This window comes from Schistocerca serialis, chromosome 2 (assembly GCF_023864345.2).
Source record: "Schistocerca serialis cubense isolate TAMUIC-IGC-003099 chromosome 2, iqSchSeri2.2, whole genome shotgun sequence".
NCBI classification, from domain to species: domain Eukaryota; kingdom Metazoa; phylum Arthropoda; class Insecta; order Orthoptera; family Acrididae; genus Schistocerca; species Schistocerca serialis.
This window is the reverse complement of record NC_064639.1, coordinates 805,342,004-805,366,390: the sequence shown is the minus strand read 5'-3', so window position 1 is coordinate 805,366,390 and position 24,387 is coordinate 805,342,004. Positions and strand designations below refer to the sequence as shown.

The 24,387-nt window shown below is 39.5% G+C and overlaps 1 protein-coding gene across 1 annotated transcript in view; it reads left to right on the top strand.

The window, feature by feature from the left end:
• LOC126458051 (ATP-binding cassette sub-family C member 4-like) overlaps positions 1 to 24,387 on the top strand; it is a 401,284-nt gene that overhangs the window by 353,893 nt on the left and 23,004 nt on the right. Inside the window, exons 18-23 of the mRNA XM_050094849.1 lie at positions 6,040 to 6,190; positions 6,406 to 6,512; positions 7,211 to 7,334; positions 9,517 to 9,690; positions 18,005 to 18,132; positions 18,228 to 18,473. Coding sequence (XP_049950806.1) covers positions 6,040 to 6,190; positions 6,406 to 6,512; positions 7,211 to 7,334; positions 9,517 to 9,690; positions 18,005 to 18,132; positions 18,228 to 18,473 — 930 coding nt within the window. The remainder of the gene's footprint in view (positions 1 to 6,039; positions 6,191 to 6,405; positions 6,513 to 7,210; positions 7,335 to 9,516; positions 9,691 to 18,004; positions 18,133 to 18,227; positions 18,474 to 24,387) is intronic.

Below are 24,387 nucleotides of genomic sequence, written 5' to 3'. Positions count from 1 at the left end.
ATAGTTTAATGTTAGTCAGGGCCATTCTTTTGTAGGGAATTTTGAAAGTCAGATTGCGTTGCGCTAACAAAAATATTGTGTGTCAGTTTAAGCACAGTCATGTAAAATTTTTCAAAGGGGACGTTTCATATGTCGACCCTTAGCCTAGGATACCTCACTGGAATCTTCTGATTTTTTCTTGTAGTTTGTGTAATTAGTGTAGCTATTGTTTATTGCTAGCGCGTAATTGTAGAGAAAATCTCCTTTGTAGTTGCAGTCTTTCTTTGTTGTACAGTAAAACAGTTGTGGCATGCATGTAGATTTGCACCAAGTATTTCGCAGCTGCAATTAACTAGATATTATTTTCAGTGTTATGTTAATGTGTTCTCTTATTTTTGATCTTCAAATTGTGTTTTTCTGTGTTGTCGTGTGAAATACTGTGACAATAATGGCGTGTGAAAAACGTAATACTAGGCTCCAAAGTAAACTGAGAAATGACAGTGAAAATGAAAGCATTGTGTTAGCGCCACCGAGTAATGAATTAACTGATGTTCAAGGTAGGCTGTTTAGGTTTTTTTATTGGTAACGCCACCTCTGTATGAAAATCACTGGCTGTGCTGTGGGCAGTCTGTGTCTGCTTTGCATTGTTGTAATACTCGCCATTGTAGTGTTAGGCAGCTGGCTGTGAACAGCGTGTAGCGTTGCGCAGTTGGAGGTGAGCCGCCAGCAGTGGTGGATGTGGGGAGAGAGATGGCGGAGATTTGAAATTTGTCATGAACTGCTATATTTATATATGATGATATCAAGGTAAATACATTGTTTGTTCTCTATTAATATCTTTCATTTGGTAACTATCCCTATCAGTAGTTAGTGCCTTCCATAGTTTGAATCTTTTATTTAGCTGGCAGTAGTGGCGCTCGCTGTATTGCAGTAGCTTGAGCAGCGAAGATTTTTGTGAGGTAAGTGATTTGTGAAAGGTATAGTTTAATGTTAGTCAGGGCCATTCTTTTGTAGGGAATTTTGAAAGTCAGATTGCGTTGCGCTAACAAAATATTGTGTGTCAGTTTAAGCACAGTCATGTAAAATTTTTCAAAGGGGACGTTTCAAGTTCACATATTTACCTGTTTCATACACATGTTCCATAGCATAAACAGAACTCTTCCGAAAGCTCAAAATTACACACACGAACTAAATATAATCAAACAAATTGCTGTTGGAAATGAATACAAAACAGACACCATAATCAAGCTCAACAACAAGGTAAAAATTAAAGAAAATGATAGTTGCCACCAACTCAAATGCACAGCCAAAGGGGCAGAAAACTCAGAGGCACTACACCCATACAAAACAGCAGACCATGTCACAACGTCCTGGCATAAGTTACAATAGTAAAATAGTACACAGAACTGGAAATATACTGACGAAGAAAGGGATCCCAATAGCATTCAGAACAAACGACACAGTACAACAAAGACTAAGATAAGGCAAAAGAATTCCAGACAAATTCATCAATGCAGGTATGTACCAACTCATATGCCCCTCCTATCAATCCCAATGCATATGACAAAGAAGTAGAAACTTCTGAAGCAGGTACACAGAGTAGCCTACATGAGAGCTCGGAAGAGTTGGTTGGTTATTTTGGGGAAGGAGACCAGACAGCGAGGTCATCGGTCTCATCGGATTAGGGAAGCACGGGGAAGGAAGTCGGCCGTGCCCTTTGACAGGAACCATCCCGGCATTTGCCTGGAGCGATTTAGGGAAATCACGGAAAACCTAAATCAGGATGGCCGGACGCAGGATTGAACCGTCGTCCTCTCGAAAGCGAGTCCAGTGTCTAACCACTGCGCCACCTCGCTCGGTGCTCGGAAGAGTGACAGCAGACAACCCACTTTCACAGAACACTTAATAAATAAACACTACAAACACACAAATATCGAAATTGATCTACACAACCTGAAACCCAACAGTTTACATGGTAAACTAACAATGTAAGGTAATTATTACATACAAATGGCTGCAGCAGAAGGCAAAAACGTAATGTATGGAAACACAACGCTTCACAACAACACACTGATTCTAAGTAGGAACACACACGCACATGTATCATACACAGAGACCTTAGATCAGAAGTAGTCACGCTACAGTACACTGTACGCGATATACGCGAACAGCAAGATGGTGTAATGTTTTGAAATACTGCCAAGATAATAGGTTATGTTTTCCCGTGAACAAAGGTGAGCACTTGAACAAAGGTGAGCACTTGACATATTACGTTACAACCTAGTGCCCATCAAAATTGTATTCACAATTCCCAATAGTTTTTGTATTCGTTAGTAACATTTTCATATTTGTTAATAGCGACCGCTGATACCGTTGCAGATGATACGCTGTGTGTCAGAAACAATGGCAATAAACGTAGAAAATATGCCGAAAAAACGGCAACAAACATAGAAACTACGCAGTGACTTAAAAGCAAAAGGTTATTGTAAAACTTTTCACACAGTACTGTGTCTGGAACCATACAGTACACAAGAAATATCTTTTCTCGTAATGTTTTGTAACGATGCTAGTTTTGCATGTTTTAGAATAAAGAAACCCACTGATGGCAGCAATGTTTTCGTTGTAACCAGTTTGGGGAAGAAATTTAAAAAAAGTGTTGAATCAAGGCGGAGCAGCCTCGGATCCATGATATTTCCGAATGTTATTTGGTCTTAATAAAGTGTGTCAAAGTGCACACAGCACTCTTTTATCGCACGTCGCTGTATTTCGCTCTATGGAATTCAAATGTGTAAATTTTGTAATGGAAGCCATCAAATTTATATTCAGGACAGTGGAAATTAAAATGCCCTGTGGTGCGTCTCCTGCTCTCAGTCGGCCGATTTCACGTCCTACCTCCATTAAAAAAAAAAAAAAAAAATCTCACAATAATACTGGGCGTGATTATTTGTAACCGGGAGAATAAGAACTCTTTAGAGAATTTGTACTCTTTATTGCCTATTAGCTAACAACTTTCTCTTTTGTATGACATAAAATTACATAGCCTATATTAAACATGAAACCAGAAAAGACAAGACACAAAGAACGCAGCACACATTTATTCAATCCTTAGATCCCAGCATATTTTTTCTCTGTAATTTACTACAGCTTTACACGGCCTGCTTTCCTTTCTGCCAAAAAAAAAAACTTATTTTTTCAGCAGACCCTCCCCTGCAGCACCCTTAGAGTTTATTCAGACTGTTTCCGTGATGAAGTTGACTTTTTTTTTCTTGGTTTGGTCCATTCTATCTCCTCCAAAATACGGAATGCAAAGCACTTGGAGTAGAAGAGGTCCACCGTCAGAGGCATGCGAACGGTTTTCGCTTATAACTTCCCACTTGGCCGTTTCAGGAACCGGGGTCCTTAACTGAAATTGATTTACTATCATCGCTGAAACTTTGTAGCATCATCACAAATCACCTAGTAGATATCATATTTGCCGTGCACATTCCGTATATTTGTTCTTAGTTAAATCACTTAAGACATTTCGCATAGGTAAAGACAACCAAATGATTTCTTAACGCTTACAGGTGCTCTGAAGGGCAAAAACTTAACGGGAATATTCCGGAGTTCCGCCTTGAGAAAATATAAGGCGGACGCGGCACTGCGCCAGAAGTGGCAGGTGAAATACCGGAAGACTATGCGTAGAAAGACTTCTTAAAACAAAGTTTAGAATGCTGTGGAACATTTCAAGCAAGGGTTGTTTCGATGACTGAAAGATTCTTGTAAATCGCTTGTTGCTAGCACGATGGCATCCTGTGTGTTGCTGCATTACTAAAACGGGTCGGAGGGTTGACGAGGAGAATTGGGTCTAGTACTGAAACAAGTAACGCAGGACCTCGTGGAAAGAAATACTCCGATCAAGCAATTTCAGGAAACTCTGCAGACCTTAATTCAGCATGGGCTTGACCCAAATCCTACCAAACAGTTCATTCGCTAGATAGGTCGGTCCACAACCACGCCCTGTCTACAGATCTGTTTCTGGCACCCAGTACGTATCTTGGCGGAGGTAGATTTTTCTGGTCACAAGCATATGTCTGCCAAGGACGGGAGAATTTTGCGGTAAATAGTTTATGATCCAGAAATCTGCACGCCGTCGTACTGCTGCAATATCTAAACCTGTATGCAGTCTCCCCTAAAGTGAAGCATGTTTCACTTCATAGCGTTCCATCTGTTGTACGAGGGCTCTAAGATCTGATCGGCAGACCTCTTTTTTTCTATTTTACGGGTATAAGCTAAGAGCTGGTACATCGTTTCATATTCTGCCGCCGTCATCAACAACGTAAACACAACACTGCCCTATGCATTCTATTCGAGGTCATGTACCTTAGATCTGATTTTTCGTTTGACTACGAGCAGAAAAATGTACGTCAGATAAATTCATACCGAAGCTCAAGATTCCATCATTTCGTGTCGTTTCTCCATTCAGTCATTGATTGAATCAAAACTTGTGGTTGTCGTGATAAACTGGCTAGTTCCAAACTTTGACTAGCACCGCGCAAAATTCTTGCTATGCAACTGCGGGCTTTATTTATGCTTTCTCACATTTTTACAGTAGTAACATCTTTCAGACAATCTTGATTAAACGCGCCTTTTTGAGAATTACAGTAGTTTACGACTTTTGTGCGTATCGTATTTCGTAGTAAAAAAGCGTTTTTGAGCTAAAATTGCGTAATTTATAAACTTTTATAGCAATATGTTAATCGCAATATCTTTATCCCGTAATTGCATTAAATACTTACGTGATTATGGCACTGTTTCCCACTTTCTCCGCAGATTGACCAGTGTATCCTAAGGAAATGTTCGATATTACACGATCGAGATGCAAACACATCTCACACGAAGTCGATCGCTGTGCCGCAACATCGTGTTAGCGCATATTGTACTTTGTCACAACGTGTTCCAATTGCTTTTCCCCTTAATTAGTAGTGCATTTTTTCCGCGTTTATCATAAAATTTCGTTATTTTCGAGTTTGTTACCTGATTCTATTAGTAACATAACCTCGGCAAGAGAAAAGTTCCAGACACAAACTTTCGAGCAGCTGCAAGAAATATATCTTATCCCACGTTTTTCTCTCCTTGTGAAACAAATCACTTTATTGAGAAATTTAGCTAAAAATCTTAAAGGGAACTACTAATCCTTGAAATGTAGCAGATCCTGAATTACAAATAATAAATAGAAACCAACGAAGTTGATTTGAAGATGAGGGTGCAGTTGTTTTACTGTTCAAACAGTTCCACCAGTGAAAATGCAACTCCTCTTTGGATATTCTTCTCGGACACTGCGTGTTATACGTAAGCAGCTGGAAATCGCTCTGACTAGACTGGAAGTTGCTGAGAACGGATGTTCTGGGCAAACTTTCGGGAGTCACGCACCAGAGATAGCAAACATGTTTCATGTACACCGCATAGTTGTCCTGTTTCTTTACACGATTCACGTAACTAGTTGCAGTCTCCAAATAAATGCTTCCTGCGTGAATCTATTTCGTGCAATAAAACTGAGCGATATAACGCAATAGTTATGACTGTACTTAGTATTTTATTCGAGTGGAATGGACCTTCTATTGCCGCCTGAGATCCATACGTACGTTGCATAAAGGGTGGCTAAACATGGGAATGAAAGGCCAAAGTCTACTCCATCTCGTTTTCCTCCGTTTGAGACAATGCTTTAACGACCTCGAGATTCTTTAAGATGTATACACTTTCTTTCTTCCTCTCAAACATCGCAACAGAGGAAACAATCGGTCTCGTCTTAGAATATTAGAAATATGTCTTAAGCAGTTAAAAAATAAACATTATTGGTTCGTCTCCAAGATGTCATTGCAGTTAGATAAACATAAGAGAGAAAAATATGATTTTCAACACACAAACTGTTGGAAATACAGAAAATTTTTGCTGGTGGTGGTACTCATTTAGTATTGAGATTTAGGAAATGCTAAGCCCTGTCCTATCTGAAAGTTAACCGTATACCTTGCTCGTAAAAGTAAGAAGATTGCTGTGTACAGAATTATTGTCTCGTTTCAGATTTACCTGGTGCTTTGTGGAATTTTGGCTATGGTTCTCGTTGTGAACTACATTCTCATTGTTCCCATGGTCATTGTCGGAGCTTTATTCGTTTACGTGGCTAGACTTTTTATGACTACTGGGAGAAATGTTAAAAGGCTGGAAGGCATTCGTAAGTACAGGGCGAGAATATGTCTATTTTCCACTAGAAACAGCAGTCATTCACTGTTATTCTTTATTACCTCATGTCATGTTGCAGTGTTTTTCCTTTTTCACATTACGACAGTTAATGTTTATACAAAAAAAGCCTATTTCTGTAGATATTTTGTGACAAAAGTCACTGTTTTCGGAAAGTCACTACTTAGTTATCTTTGTTTTTTGTTCCAGGGCGAAGTCCCGTGTTTTCTCATCTTTCCGACACCCTTAACGGGTTGTCAACAATAAGAGCTTCAGGCATCCAGGACATCGTCATGAAGGAATTTGACAGTCACCAGGTATGTAACTGATTGGGTATTTATAGTCTGTAGTTCTTTAGCACCACGGATTCATAAAGGCGGTCTTCTATTGTCTGTATACTTGGGCAATCACCAGTGCCTGTGACACTGAAAAAAAGCAAAGACTGGACTAATCATAACAACAGCCAATCATATCATGTGCCAAGAGGAAAGCAAAAGATAGGCTGACGAGTGAGCCAATGGGACCTTTGACTCGTTATTCCTCGTATTCTTTACTGACTGAGGTGATATCACAACATAATAGATTCTACGTAATCAACAATAAAAGGAAGGACAAGTAATTCTTTAGTATTCAGTATTCTTTTAATAAAGTCATTTTCAAAGCCAACCCTTTTCTCAAGTAAATAGTGTTCGTGGTGTATCCGGTTACCAATCTTCGGTATCCGGCTACAAATAGCTTGCTGCTGTGCCATACTCAACGGTTCGTGCTTCAGGATACATATTTTTCTTGCGTGGATGTAACATTACATCGTGTTTCCAAAGCTGTTCGCGATTTCAAGCGCCAAATCGGTTATATTATTGGGAAACTGACAAAGTATCAACTGAGAACCTGTAAAGATATGTCTTTATTTTTTAGTTCTTCTGTTTCCGCCCATAGCCATCTCATCACGAAGATTACCTGACAACTTTTTGCGGGTATCGTGCACTGATTAAAACAACCTTCTCGTCTTGTTTAGGATCGTCATACGTCGGTTTGGTTCCTGTACGTTACCAACGGATCAGCTCTCGGCATATGGCTGGATTTCCTGAGCAGCATTTTCGTTGCCATCGTCACGTACAGTTTCCTTGTTCTGTCTGGAGGTAAGAGCTCTTCGCAAATTGTTAACGTATTTGCTAGTGTTCTGTAGCATATGACGATTTATACTTCCTTACACTTAAGCTGTCCACACCGTACACTATTTCACAAGGTCAGAATACAGGATTATTCATAATTACCTCCAGGGTTTCGGAAGGAAACCACATGCAAACTACAGGACATACAGAAAAGAAACACATATCAATGGATGGAGCAACTTTCAGGATTTTAAGCCATGTTACAAGTACCCAATAAGGGCACCTTCTGTAGGGTGGCAGATGTCAACACGTGCGCGCAGTTCATTGAAGTCTCTGTTGCCGTTACGACAGCAGCCCGCTATAAACATTTGTTCACTGGGTAGCGTATCTGCAGGCGCTTACAGATTCGATGCGACAATACGGAGCGTGAGGTTTGTCTACATATTGTGACACTCCTGGCTCCTGTTCTGCATCTACGCCCCAGCAGCACGTATTCCGCATCGAAATTTGGGGTGATGCTCTAACTACTGATATGTGTAATTTTTTGTATGTTTTGTAGTTCTCTCGCAAGCATATTCTGAAAATCTGGAGCTACTTCTGATTAATCCTGTATTTCAAAACACAACAGACCACCATTGTCAGTCGGCGTGTACTCACAAAATAACCTTGCATGGAGATTTTTGAGTGAAAAGTGCTAAACTGTTGCCAATTTTTCAAATAGGAATGGTGACATGGAAGTGAAATAAAATGTTACATATTCCCCTTCCTTGAAATTTATAGATGCTCACCACGCGCGAAAGGACGCATAGTGTGTGTGTGTGTGTGTGTGTGTGTGTGTGTGAGAAAGGCAGCAGCTGCCAATCTCAAGGTGGCGTATTAGCAATGTAGCATCATTCAGTATTCAGCATATCATAAAACAGTTCCGGAGCGTCAGCGCGAGGGAATACATCATGTTTGATTTCCCTCCAATAATGACATGCAGATGATTCGAAACACCGGTGTCATATCGCACCTCGACAATAAAAGTGGCGAAAGTCAAATAACAGCAATTTTTAGTTTCTGTCACTGAAAAATAAGAGTGAAGTGCCCTAACGTGCACGAACAATGTAATGCAATTTACTCCCAACAATACTTGCTTGACATTTAGGGCAAGCATACAATGTTTTAATACAAGTTCCATAGAATTTTGTACGTCTAGTTTTCTCAAGTATTGCATTTTTGAGTTGTGTTGCTGTTCTTGCCGGGATGCGATATGCTCACATAATGTCTGGGCGGCCGTTGCAATATGCACGCATGCATTGCCTTAGCAGATACTGAGTTTTAACGCTTTTATCCTCCCACCATAAGTACTGTACAACTAATTTTAAATTAGTTAGGAACGGATCCAAAAGAATTAACCAATGTAAACACCGCTGTACATGGACTGCATCTGCGCAGAAGTGAGAGATGTAAAACTTTTATTTGTAAATTTCCTTAAGAAAGTGTCGCTAGTTTACAATTAAAGTAGATAATGCATACTCGGTGATTACAGTTGTTCTTCTTTAATATAGGGCATTAAAGAAATAATTCCAGTTATAGCTTAAAAGAGCAAATAGATTATGTATAAGACGATTTTTCACTTTCGTATAACTCAAATTTTGCAGTACTTCTCTTCTGCACCTCAGTTTTTCATCATCTTTCAGTGAGTATCACAGCAAGTTCTGTCACGAGATTGGCCTCTGTTTACTGTTCTCATTTCTCCATGAACGACACAGTCGGTCTTTGTTTCATATAGCTCATTCCCCTTGCTTTTACAGTTCACATACTTTTTGTTATTACGGCTCCGTACTCACTGCATTACTCCAGTGTTGCTTATCGCTTTTTTCATCTTTATATAACATCTGAACAAGATTTCCTTACTTCCTCTAGCATGTTTCTGCTAAGTTCAGAACTCTTTTTCCTTATTGATTAGTTTGTTCATTCTCTAAATAAATTGCTTGTATTCACTGAAAATTAAATACTCTTCTTTGTTCTCATCTCACATCTTTATCTATATGACACACAAAAAACAGATATTTCTACAGGAATCTCTGCATAATTATCAACTTGTGTTTATCATTTCTCACTGAATTACACATAAAACTTCAAAACTAGTAGCAACCTTAAAACTGTTTGAAGAACATAACTGTCGATGGCAACGTAACAAACTGGCATTGTGCAAATTTTGCAGGTTCATTTGGTGGTTCTGGTGTGGGCTTGGCTATTTCACAGTCACTTATTCTGACTGGTATGCTTCAGTATGGCATTATGCAAATGACAGAAGTTGTCAGTCAAATGACATCAGTGGAGAGGGTCCTTGACTACACCAAGATCCCATCTGAAGCTGCTTTGGATTCTGCTCCAGGTAAATATGAAATTTAGATTTTTGGAACTTCCCTTTGAGTGTTATAAAAAAGTATGTTTTGCAAGTGATGATGGCTTTTCTATCATTACCATTCTTGTTTCAGTTCATTTACCAGTTACTATTTCTGGGATGTTTAAATAACATCTATCCTTAATGAAATGTTTTCAGTATCCACTTCTCATTATATCATGTCTAGAAACTTATACACCAATCCAGACTTCGTATTATGAACATTTGTATATGTCTAAACTACACAAATTACTGCATCAAGAAATTAAAGAAACTAAAGTAGGCCTCCAGATTTGTTTTCAGAGCACATTTGTAGACAGCTAATGTAAATTAATTCAGTGGAAATGAGACTCAGTGCAACAGACTTGTAGCAAAAATATGAGACTAATCCTGGTTATAAAGGAATTATTAAATTTAAAAAATCTACCACATATCAACTGAGTTGTTACAAGAAGTGAAAATTGGACTGTTAGCATAACAATGAAACATGTTAAATTCAACTTTTTGGATTACTATGACACGAATTAATTGGAAGCTCAGTGCAGAAACCAGAAGGTGCTTTCACAACTTTGGTAAAGGGTTTCTTACAAACTGTAAAGATAAAACAATTATTTCACAAAAGATACGTGTTACAGGTACTGATTTACGGATCTCAAGTAGAAAAAGAAGCTGAGAGACCATAAGTGAACTAAGAAAAATGGTCGATGTTCAAACAATTATTTATGAATTTAGTTTAGTTCTGATTATTTTGTATTGTGCATAACATTTCATTGATTATATAGCCCCAATTCAACACTCCCATGCCTCTTCCAAGTGTTTTTATTGATAAATTTCAGCCACTTGCATAGTTATACTTAGAGATATTTGTATGTAAAATTGTTGTGATGACTGTAACTCACCATTACATGTTTCTCATGCATATTTATGTGTGCTGTATGCTAGTATCCCTGTCAAGTAGTTTCAATTGACACAAGTGAAGAATGATACTTTTCATAAATGCAGCAATATCTACCAGTTCAGTTGCTCATTATTACTGAATTGTAAGTTAATTATTTATGTTATTGCTGTCTTTATCTTTGTTTTTGTTGTTGTTTCGATCTGTAAATGGTGTTATTTGTAGCACACACCTATCACTGTTTAAAACAGGTCACATAAGGAATGAAATCTCTTAAAGCACTCCCCAACCAAGACAAAAGTATAAAAATGCAATTAAAACATGTATATTCAGCCTGTAAATCATGTCTATGATGTATTTATGCAGACTGCGGCAACAACGAAAATTTGTACTGAGGCCGGTAATATTCGAACCTTTCTGCTCATGAGGCAGATGCACCACCCTGGCACAGTGGCTTTGCAACTGCACAGATTATCTAGCACACCTGCCTCCTCAACACAAATTCCCTTTCACACTTCATCTCACTTTATATGCCCCATGAAGTTGAACAGCATTGTAGAGGCTTACTAACTGTATGAAAGTAACATCTCAGCACTGAACAAAATGGGGGATCTTCTCTGAAGCACAGGAATAGGTGCATTATTGTTTCATTTGATTGAAGGACCTATGCCCAGATTTCAGGCAGTGTCCCCCATTTATTTCGATGCTGAGGTGCTATTCCAATACAGTTGGAGAGTCTCTGCAATTCTGTTTAAGTTTAGGGGGAATGCCAAGTGGACTGAGTCATAAATGGGCATTTAGATTGAGGAAAGAGGCACGCTAGGGTAGTCTGTATAGTTGTTCAGAGCCACTGTGTTAGGGTGGTGGTGTGGTTGACATATCTGTCTACTGAGCAGGAGACTGAGGTTTGAATCTCAATCTTGGTACAGATTGTCATTCGTTGCTTCAAATGGCTCTAAGCACTATGGGACTTAACATCTGAGGTCATCAGTCCCCTAAACTTAGAACTACTTAAACCTAACTAACCTAAGGACATCACACACATCCATCCCTGAGGTAGGATTCGAACCTGCAACCGTAGCAGCGGCGTGGTTCCGGACTGAAGCGCCTAGAACCGCTCATCCAGCTATTCGTTGCTTCAGGCTGCATATATGCATTATAGGTGTTTGAGAACTAAAAACGTCTTTGGAACCAGATCATATCTCTCCAAAACTTTCTAATAATGTGTTGAGTGGTTTAAAGCAGCTCAAAGAAAGGTATGTTCTACTTGCTCAAATTTTAGGAGTAAGATGCGTGGTTGCAGTGAAATTATAGTCAGATCGCAAGGCATTTAGAAATGTAACGACATTGCTTTCCCTACTGATACTGGCATTTCTCATAGTTCTGTCAATTTTTGTGATAGATATCTACCTGGAGGATAAAAGTAAAAAAAAAAAAAAAAAAGGCTCTCACTTATTTTTCATTTTCAGTTCTTGTTAAGTAAACAAGGTATAAAAGACTAGTGATGATAAAATCTATTTTAATAAGATTTGAAATGACTAATTCCATTGTGCTTCATGATGTCACAAAAAATATTGATGTCTTGTACTTGTGCAACAACACAAAAAAGCACCTAAAACTGCAGTTGAAAACGGAGCACAAAAGCTCTAAACTCTGCTCTTAATTATTTAGCTGGATGGATAAAAATCTACCCATCAAGCAGTGGCAGAACACACACATAAAAGAAAGTTATAATTTGGGAAGCTTTCCGAGCCAGTGGCTCCTTCTTCAGGAAGAAGGGTTGAAGGGGAAGAAAGAGTGGTGAAAAAAAAGGACTGGAGAGGTCTGAAAAAAGGGTAGATTTTGGGAAAGTTACCCAGAACTGCATGCCAGGGGAGACTTACTCTTAGGATGAAAAGGAAAGACTGATTGTTGGGGACTGCATCAGATGAGACTTGAAAACCTGAGACCTTAAAGGTGGAAGACACAGTAATATGCAGACAGAGGTTACTGCTTAGACATAATGCATGAGTTAGTAAGAGTGAAAAGCTGAGAGTGTTGTATGTAGCAGAGGTGGATAGTGGGACGTGAAAAATAGATGGGTAAGACAATGAAAGATGTAGAACACTAAAATGGAGTGAAGCAAAGAGAAGTTACTGTGAAGAAATGCTGTGACAGAAGAAATTATCAGGTGGCGAGAACCATGGACATGTTGTAGTACTAGTTCCCACCTGTGGAGTTCTGAGAAACTGATGTCTGGAAAAGAATCTAGATGGCATGTGTGGTGAAACAGGCGCCGAGGTCGTCATTTTGTAGAGCGTGCTCAGCAACAGGATATTCTGAGATGCCAGTATACAGCCTCTGCCTATGCCCATTGATCCTAATTGGTAATTTGGTAGTAGGGTGCATAGGGCAAGTCTTGCAGCGGGGATAGTCACAGGGGTAGGAGCTATAGGGTAGGGATATGGGAGCAGAAGGAGCATAGGGTCTCACAATAATATTGTGGAGATTGGGAGGGTGACGGAAAACTGTTCTAAGTGTGGTTGGCAAAATTTCAGACAGAATGGATCTCATTTCAGGGCATGATGTTTGGAAGTCATGGCCCTGTTGAAGTAGCTGATTAACACATTCCAGACCAGGATAATACTGAGTCACCAATGGCTTGTTCCAAAGTTGTTTTTTCGAGGGATCAGCAGTACCAGGATTGGATGTGATGGCCCAGGAAATTTGCTTTGTAACTAGGCTGGTGGGGTAATTACTTGCAGTGAAGCCTGAGGTGAACATGTTGGTGAATTGCTGTAAAGAGTCTGCACCCAAACAAATACATTTGCTTCAGATGCCAAGTCTGTATGGGCAGGAACGTTTGACATGGATAGGATGGAAACTGTTACTATGTAAGTACTGTTGTTTGTTGGTAGGTTTAATCTGGATGGAAGCCCAAAATCTGCATTTCATCATGCTGCTTTGATGAAGGACCTACTTTCCTTTTCAGGTAATATTCTTTGGAAATATCACTTTCCAACAGCAAACCTGACATTGAACCCTGTCTTGAACAGTGCAGACACGATTCCAACTTGATCTGCCACTACTACCTCAAACTCATCCCTTACAAGCCTACCAAGAATTTCTCACATCCAGCATTGATTCACAACCCTTCCTCAGACCCCTACAACATGACCCTAACCTGTCCTCTGCAGAACTCCAGGCTCTACGTTCCCTAAAAGCTGATGCCTCCATCATTATCCTCCCAGGAGACAAAGGATCCACCATTGTAGTACTTTAGTGAAAGGAGTATTTTACTGAAGGTCTATGCCAGGTGTCTCATACCGCTACATACAGCATCTGCCATCAACATCCCATCCCTGTGATTTGAACTGATATGCAGACCCTCCTTAAAACCTCAGGCCCCTCACAAGGACTAACACCTCACCCCACGCAAACCAGGCACCCCACCTTTTACCTTCTTCCTAAGATCCACAAATCCAATCATCCTGGCTGTCACATAGTTGCTGGCTTCAAAGCACCTGCCGAACTTATATCTGCGTTAGTTGATCAACACCTGCAACCTATAATACAAAGACCCCCCCCCCCCCTCCCTTTCTCCATCAGAGATACCAACCACTTGCTAGATCATCTGCAATCCCTGCCTGTCCCACTCCCACCACACATCTTTCTTGCCAACATTGATGCCACATCCCTCTATACCGACATTTCACATGTACATGATCTGTCTGCTGCTGAACATTTCCTCAGTCAGTTCCCACCTGATTCTAACCCTATGACATCATTCTTACTCACCTAAATCAACTTTATTCTTACCGACAACTACTACAGCATTGAGGGGCAGACATACAAACACATCAGGGTTATGGGGCTATGGGGACCAGGATGGCTCCTTCCTATGCCAACCTTTTCACGTGTCACTTGGAGGGTCCTTTTCTGGAGTCTTTAGCCCCTGGTTTGATTTAGATACATTGATGACATCTTTACAATATGGACTCATGGTGAGGCTGACCTGCTAAAATTAATGGAATCTCTGAATACCTTCTCGCAATCAAATTTCACATGGTCCTATTCCAAATCCCGTGCCACTTTCCTTGATGTTGATCTCATCCTCACCAAACAACAGCTGCACACTTCTGCCCACATTAAACCTATCTGCAAACAACAGTACTTACAGTTTGATAGTTGCCATCCTTTCCATGTCAAACATTCCTACCCACACAGCCTTGGCATCTGAGACAAACATATTTGTATGGATGCAAACTCCTAACAGCAATACACCACCATTCTCACCTCTGGCTTCACTACACGTAATTACCCCAGCAGCCTAGTTAAAAAGCAGATTTCCATGGCCATCACATCCAATCCTGGTACTGCTGATCCGTCCAAAACACCACTTCGGAGCACACCTGGAGTGGAATGTGTTAATCAGCTACTTCAACACGGCCATGACTTCCTTGAATCATACCCTGAAATGAGATCCATTCTGTCTGAAATTTTGCCCACCACACTCAGAACAGTTTTCTGTCACCCTCCCAATCTCCACAATAGTCTTGTCAGACCCTATACTCCTTCTGCACCCATCTCCCTACCCTATGGCTCCTACCCCTGCGACTGTCCCCACTGCAAGACTTGCCCTATACACCCTTCTACGACCACCTATAGCAGCCCTCTAACTGGCAAAACATGTATTATCAAATGGAGAGCCACCTGTGAAACGACACACGTCATATACCAGCTGCTATGTAAACACTACCACTAAGTTATCAATTAGGATGAATGGGCATAGGCAGAGGGAGTATACTGGCAACTCAAAATATCCCATTGCTGAGCATGCTCTACAAAATGACAGTGTGACCTGGGCGCCTGTTTCACCACACGTGCCATCTAGATTCTTTTTCCAGACATCAGTTTCTCAGAACTCCAGAGGTGGGAACTAGTACTACAACATGTCCACGGTTCTCGCCACCCGTTAATTTCTTCCGTCGCAGCATTTCTTCACAGTAACTACTCTTTGCTTCCCTCCATTTTAGTGTTCTACATCTTTCATTGTCTTACCCATCTATTTTTCACTGCCCACTTTCCACCTTTGTTACATACAATGCACTTAGCTTTTCACTCTTATTAACTCATGTGTGATGTTTAAGCAGTAACCTCTGTTTGCATATTACTGTGTCTTCTACCTTTAAGCTCTCAGGTTTTCAAGTCTCATTTGATGCAGTCCCCAACAATAAGTCTTTCCTTTTCATCCTAAGCAGTAAATCTCCCCTGACAGACAGTTCTAGGTGATTTTCCCGAAATCTACCCCTTTTTCAGACCTCTCCAGTCCTTTTTTTTTCACCCTTCTTCCTTCCCCTTTAACCCTTATTCCTGAACAAGGAGCCACTGGCTCAGAAAGCTTGCCCAGTTATAACTTTCTTTTATGAGTGTGTTCTGCCGCTGTTTTTTGAGTAGTTTTTTTTATCTATCCAGTTAATGTATTAAGTCAATCATTATTTTTATTGTTAAACTCTGCTCTTAGCTATTGTACTGCCGACTGTTGGTTTTACGCTGCCCTAGCAAACTGATGAAGTTGTGTCAAGATGTTGAGCATCATTTTCTTGATAATTATTGAACATCAACACCTCAGCCAAAATAGAGTCACTCTATTTTCACACTTTGCCCACCCTGCGAGGTTAGAGAATAGCTTATGGAGCGTTCCCCTCGCAGATAAATGGATAGCTTTCCAAGGTTGAATAGTGCAGTAACCATCCCTAGATAACAAAATTGCAGTGCCTGTGTTGTTCCGAAATACTAGGGAATGATACTTTGTATATCACGCATATACAAAGGATCAGTCAATATGACAACTACAGCCATTACAAATTACATTAAATGCATTCACAGTTGCGAATGCGAACAACCATCAGATGTATGACGGAATGACGACAATGAAAATTTGTGCCAGACCAGGACTTTAACCCGCATTGTGTTTGGGCCTGGGTATGAGCCTTGCTGAGATAGCTTAATGTTAAAGTACTGCTTGCGATAAGCAGGAAATCTGGGTTCAACAGCACAGATTTTCATTGTCGTCATTCCATTATGCAGCTGGTTGTTATCCATATTCGCAACTGCGAATACATTTCATATATTCCTAGTTTACTCACTCTCTCATCCAGCAACATATTTCTACCTGTGCCTTCAATTAGCCTCTTTATTTGTTGGAACACTAAGGGCAAAGTCATGTCTATTAATGTTAACGCATTTCTCTCACAACCCTCTGGGACCGCCATCAAGCTTGACATACAGTGGCACGCAGCACACAGACACCTTGCTACACTTCCCTCACAGAGTGAAGAGGGTGTCTTGGATGTCTGGAAAACAATCTGAACTTTGTAGTTTCTCTGAATACTCAGAACAGTGCTGTACGGGTCTCAACAGATGAGAAACACCTTTACCTGGTGCTTCCCAGACTTGAATGCCATGAGAATAGGATAAAACTAATTCCTATTGAAGCCTACAGATAGACGACTCTGTAGAACTTCAACTATAAAAAGGAAAGAAAGACAGAAAAAGTAACTTAGTCCCCTTGGTTTCAGCGGTCTGAGCAATTCACAATATTCTCTCGTTGCTTCTTTAGTAATGCTTGGCAATATATACTGTCTCAACATCAGATGTTTTTTGCAGCTTGCAAATCTAATTCATAATATATCGATGGCAGCACAACACAGAGTACATATACGTAAAGAAAAAGCAAGCAAATCTATGTGCCATTAAAACCAAAAAGTATCAAACATTAGAATGAATTAAAAGGAGATGAACAAATCTGGTTTTTTTTTTTTTTTTTTTTTTTTTAATGATAAAGGAAGGAAGTAAGACTGGGTTTAACATCACATCGACATCAACGTCATTAGAGATGGAGTGCAAACTCTGAATGTGTCAAGGGTGGGGAAGGAAATTGTTCGTGCCCTTTCAAAGGAACCATTCTGGCATTTGCCTGGAGTGATTTAGGGGGACCACGCAAAACCGAAATCTGTATAGCTGGAAGCAGGTTTGAACCATCGTTCTCCCGAATGTGATGTTTCTTATGATACCAAGTGTATAGTTATGTATTACTTGATTATGTCTATTGTCACAGTAGAAAGTGAGTTAATGACCTCTGTGGAAATAAAAACCAACCGGACCCACAATATTAGTGAATATCCATGATTTTCTTTTTCTGCTGTATTCTATCACTCTGGGATACTATAATATAAGTTATGAAGAACAAAATAAATATAAATTAGTTCCTAATGTGAAAAGTCTGCCTCTTGGAATATGGAATACCGTTTACAGAAATTTATAGGATGATGACATCGGTGACTGATTTTGTTTCAACAGGAATGCTTTCAAGACCATGTCCTATGAATGAGAGACTTGATGACTGTATACGTACACTTTTTCTTTCAGATAAGAAGCCACCAGCATCATGGCCACAGCAAGGACAGGTTACCTTCCAGAAGATGTATCTCAAATACAGCCCTGAAGATCCTCCAGTCCTCAAGAACCTTAATTTTACTGTACAAGCCACGCACAAGGTTGTGCTCTACACTACATTCTGAATTATCTCTGGAAGAATTGTGTTCATGTTTTCACAATCTTTCTAATTTCAAAATCCCTTAACTATATCTAGGTTGGCATAGTCGGTCGCACAGGCGCAGGGAAGTCATCACTTATTTCCGCTCTCTTCCGGCTGGCACCTATAGAGGGAGCCATTCTGATTGATGATGTGGACACCAGCACCCTGGGACTCCATGACTTGCGGAAACACATTTCCATTATCCCACAGGAACCTGTGCTCTTCTCAGAGACTCTCCGCTTCAACCTGGACCCGTTTTCAGAGTTTGATGACGCAAAACTCTGGGATGTACTTGAAGAGGTATAGTCTTGCTCTTCCTCGCCTGTCAAATCTGTTTCCAGTGATGTTAAATCACTTTGGCCATTGGGCTTCATAAAAGAATAATCAATCACATTCACCGGATTAATGTATGAACTAGAGCACACCATAAAGAAAAATGAAAATAAGGCTCAAGGTTCATTAATTGGATTTTGTATGAATATCTGAAGGCTATATGCTTAAATCCATGTGTCACATAAGGTCTTTAGAATAGCCTTTAGAATAACGAGTGTGGTTCACTTTATGTTACTCAATAAGAACACGAGCGTAAGATTATTAAATTAGATTAGATTAGATTTACTTTCATTTCAATTGATCAGCATTGACGAAGCCCTCCAGGATCTAGAGCATGTCAGAAAAACAATAATACATGACAAGTATTTACAACTAAAACAAATAAGCTAATGTACCTTCCACAGGTCCCAAGTGGAATGATAGTCTTTTTTTTTAATGAACACACTATGAAAGAATCATCTGACAACACTCATTTACTAAGGTCACATTAATGCACTGAATTTAGAATTAAAAAAATGTTTATTTTATTTATAAGTTAATAAACGTATAATACGAGGGCTATCCACAAAGTACATTATGTTTTCGTTTGTGTCCATTAAGGGCGGGGCTAGCGCGGCCATCTTGGTGTCATGGCATTCCGCCGCTCAGTCGGCATCCTGCCGTGCTAGTGAGAGGTTTGTACTGTACTCCGTTGAGTTACTGTGACAGTTTGAAATGTCAGCATTAATTGAAAATGCCGCAAAGTGTGAAGTGCGTGCTGTAATAAAGTTTCAGACTGCAAAAAACTGTACACCAATAGAAATCTATCGGCAGCTTTGTGAAGTGTATGGGGACAACATAATCACTGAAGGTGGAGTGCGTCAATGGGTCATAAAATTTAAAAATGGCCGAACTAACGTTCACGACGAAGAGCGAAGTAGAAGACCCAGCATAGTGACTGCCGAACTTGTCGAAAAAGTCGATGCTGCAGACCGTGAAAACCATAATTTCACAATAATGGAACTCTCTATGAGTTTTCCACAAATTTCACGAAGTTTGTTGCACGAAATCATTACCGAAAAGCTTGGTTACCACAAGTTTTGTGCAAGATGGATACCAAAAATCTTGACAGAGATCCACAAAAATCAGCGAATGGCTGCAGTGTCAACGTTTTTGGACACTTAGGAGAAAGATGGCGACTCATTACTCGATCGCATCGTTACTGGTGACAAAACATGGCTTAAGCATGTGAACTGCGAGACAAAATTGCAGTCAATGCAGTGGGGGCACACAAATTCCCCCCAAAATCCAAGAAATGCATGCAGACAATGTTGGCAAGAAATGTGATGGCGACTGTCTTTTTGGACAGAAAAGGTGTGATTTTTGTGGATTTCCTGGAAAGAGGCACTACAATAAACTCTCAAAGTTATTGCCAAACTCTGCACAACCTCAGAAGAGCAATACAAAACAAGCGCAGGGGAAAGTTGGGCTCAAAGATCTTGCTGATTCACGACAATGTTCGGGCCCACACGGCAAATGCCACTCGTGAAGTTCTCGAATCTTTTAAGTGGGAGTTGTTTCCTCATCTGCCGTACAGTCCCGACCTGGCACTGAGCGACTTCCACTTATTCCCAGCAATGAAGAAGTGATTGGCTATTTAGCGTTTTGATTACGATGCACAGCTTCAAGAAGAGGTAACCACGTGGTTGAAGGCGCAGGCGGCCGAATTTTATGATGGAGGAATTTCCAAGCTCATCCATCACTACGATAAGTGCCTTAATTTAAATGACAACTATGTAGAAAAGTAGTCTTTAAGTGTGGCTTTCATCTGTATATAATAAAAAGAAATTCCAATACTTTATTTATTTTTAATTCCAAAACGTAATGTACTTTGTGGATAGCCCTCGTCGAACAACTACAATACTTAATTGCAATGAACACATTACTGCACTGAAACGGTGCAGAAGTTTCATTGTACGTTTTATACACACGCGCATGTGAGCGCGCGCGCCCACACACACACACACACACACACACACACACACACACACACACACACGAAGTCAGTTGGTTCTACTGAGAAATTCATAAATGAAGTAGAAGGAGTTGGCCACCAATACAATAAATCCTTTAGGCTTCTCTTAAACTGAATTTCATTGGTTGTTAAGCTTTTTATGGCTGCTGGCAAGTTCTTGAAAGTGTGTGTTCCTGAATAATGCACACCTTTTTTACAAGAGTAAGTGACTTTAAATCCTTGTGAAGATTATTCTTATTTCTAGTATCGATTCCATGAACTGAGCTGTTGGTTTGAAAAGTTGATATATTTTTAATGACAAATTTCATTAAGGAATAAATATATTGGGAAGCAGTAGTTAGTATCCCTAGTTCCATAAACAGGCCTCTGCAGGATGTTCTTGAGTTCACACCACATATAACTCTTCTTGCATGTTTTTGTGCCCGGACAACTTTAGCTTGGCTTGATGAATTACCCCAAAAAATAATCCCATATGACATTATGGAGTGAAAGTAAGCATAGTATGCCAGCTTTTTCATGTCTAACAGAATTCGCATTGCAAGTTGAGATTTGTTTAGACACTTCAGCAGTTCTGTGGCGTGCCCCTCCCAGTTGAATTTATTATCAATCCCGTATGACATTATGGAGTGAAATTAAGCATAGTATGCCAGCTTTTTCATGTCTAACAGAATTCGCATTGCAAGTAGAGATTTGTTTAGACACTTCAGCAGTTCTGTGGTGTGCCCCTCCCAGTTGAATTTATTATCAATCTGTAATCCCAAGAATTTAACACTGTCCACTTCTTCTAGCTGCTTGTCGTCATATGTTAGGCATATACTCGTGGGACACCCCTTACAAGTTCTGAACTGCATGCAGTGTGTTTTTTTTTCAAAGTTTAGTGACAAATAGTTGGATAAGAACCAGTGATTAATGTCCACAAATCTTTTATTAGCTGATATTTCTATGACCACACTTTATTTGCTATTTATTGCAATGTTTGTTTCATTGGAAAACAAAACAAACTTGGCATCTGGTAATGTTACTGATGAAAGGTCATCAATATACACGAGAAAAAGTAAGGGCTGTAAGATGGAACCTTGTGGGACCCCACATGTAATTAGTTCCCAGGTGGATGATGCCTGATAGCTTAATACATGTGTCTTTCCTAATAACACCCTTTGTTTCCTGCCAGAGATATAACATTTGAACCATTTTGCAGCATTTCCTGTTACACCATAATATTCTAATTTACTTAAAAGGATATTGTGATTTACACAGTAAAATGCCTCTAACACATCACAAAATATACCAATTGCCTGCAATTTTTTGTCTAATGAATTAAGTACATTTGCAGTGTAATTGTACATAGCCTCCTCAATATCAGAACGCTTTAGAAATCCTAACTGAGACTTTGACAGTATATTGTCTGTGATAAGATGGTTATACAGCTGAGTGTACGTTACCTTTTCTAAAAATTTTCAGAATGCTGGCAGAAGTGAAATTGGACAGAACTTTGGCATAATTTCTTTATCTCCCTTCTTAAATAGTGGCTTAACTTCAGCATATTTCAACAATTCAGGAAATATTCCACTGATAAACAACTGGTTACACTGATAGCTTAATATGTTACTTAACTCAGAATCACATTCTTTAATTAACTATGTTAATATTTCATCATACCCACTAGATGTTTTTGATTTTAAAGTTTTTATAATGGACATTACTTCTGCTGGGGTAGTGAGGGTCAAATTCATATTATGGAAGTTACTTGAAATGTCAGGGCTGAGGTATCCCATGGCAGGATCTGCAGAACCTGACAACCCCATCTTTTCAATAACAGTTATAAAATGTTTGTTAAAAATTTCTGAAACACTACACACATCTGTCACCAATGTATCATTTACTCTTAATGCTATTTGCCCCTCTTCGTGTCTTGTTCTACCTGTCTCCTCCTTCACTATATCCCATATTGTCTTTATTTTGTTATGTGATATGACTGTCTTTTCCTTGTAATATATTTGTTTTGATTTCTGTGTTACAGTCTTGAATGTTTTGCAGTATTTCTTGTTCTGTGCTATAACATCAACATCAGAACTGTTTCAGATTGACAGATACGGTTTTCTTTTTGTTTTAAAAGATACCTCTATTCCTTGAATAATCCATGGCTTCTTTGTAGACTTTGCTCTAACCTTGGTTAGTTTTGGGAGAAAACAGTGTTCAAATAAGGTAAGCACTTTATTAGCAAAAGTGTTATATTTTTCATTCATGCCATGAGCACTGTAAACATCACTCAAGTGAACGTCTCTCAGGAGTTTCCTAAAATAATCAATTTTTGACTTTTTTATTACCCCCTTGAATTCAGATTTAACAGATTTTATATCCTGATCAGTATTAAGATTTAACAGAAGGAACTGCTTGTCATGGTCTGAGAGGCCACTGACTATTGGTTTTGTAATATAATTTTGTTCATTGGACTTTTCTATAAAGGTATTATCAGTGACTGTTTGTAAGCAATTGGCTACCCTAGTTGGGAAATGTACAGTGGGAATTAAGTTGAATGATAGAGTTACTAAAGTAAGTTCTTATTGGGAGAGTCTCTAAGGTAATCTACTTTGAAGTCACCAGAAACCACTGTTTCTTTGTTTTTGGTTGTTAAATTGGCCAGTACAGCTTCAAGGTGGTTTATGAACACATTAAAGTTACCTGCAGGTGCTCGATATACACTTAATATTATGAAGGATTTTTTGTGAAATTCTACTTCTGTTGCACATACTTCCATATGCCGTTCCAGGCAAAATTTATGAATGCCTTTGTTCTTAAAATTATGACAGTTCCTGATGAATGTGGCAACTTCTCCTTTCTGCATTTCTGCTCTACAAAAGTGAGATGCTAACCTAAATCCTGTAACACTTCAGAAGTTCTATACCAGTGATTACATGATGTTCAGAGAGGCAGATTATGTCAGCTGGATTTGAGGACTCTAATTCATCTATGCAGATAATTAATTCATTAATTTTGTTTCTCAGTCCTCCTATATTTTGATGGAATAACGATAGCTGTCATTTCACATTGACCGAGTTAAAATTGTGTAGAGTTGAAATTTCTGCTGATTGTTGAAAATTCTTAACTAACAGCTCTTTATGCTGATGTAATAAGCTACAATTATGTTTTCTTGGTTTCTTTCTCAAACTGAAGGTTTGTCTCAATCCTAACCTCTCTTAAAAGTTTCTTTCTGTCCTCCCTACCCTAAAAAAGGCTCTTTTCTGAACCCTATAACCTCTGGTATTTTATCATTCATGACAGTGTCTTTCCCCTTTAACTTTCCTGCTATTTTCACAGCCACTTCACCCTTCTCTTTCCTGTTGAGGTGAAGGTCATGCCTAGTATAATCCCAGCTATTGAGAGAATCGACAGGAACCACACCAAATGAGGTCAGTCATGGTGTCCTTAGTGAAATCTTTGCAAAGTGATCCTAAATCCTCTGTCACTTGCTCCAGACCAGCACTGGCTCTACAAAAATTGGTGACCTGGTATTCTGATCCTAGTTCATTTTGCAAAAGATGGCCAACTCCTCTTCCATGGGAACTACCTAACAATGCATTCTTTCTCTTTACTGATTTCCCTACATTCTTACTTTTCAATTTGCTGCTGAAAGTTCGTTGTGCCCTGTCTATACCTGCAAGTGCGTAAGGCTCACCAGCTTCTAACTGAAGCAACAGGTCAAATCTATTTTCCACATTTCCCCGAAGCTGTCAGACGAAGTTCTAGGCCTGTTCCTCCTGTTGCCTGTTGCCCTTCCCACCTCTCTTTACCCTTCTCCCTCCTTAAGACCTCCCCTGGCCTTGTCTAACTCAGCCTTAAGGGCAGCATTTTCCCTCCTGTTATAGT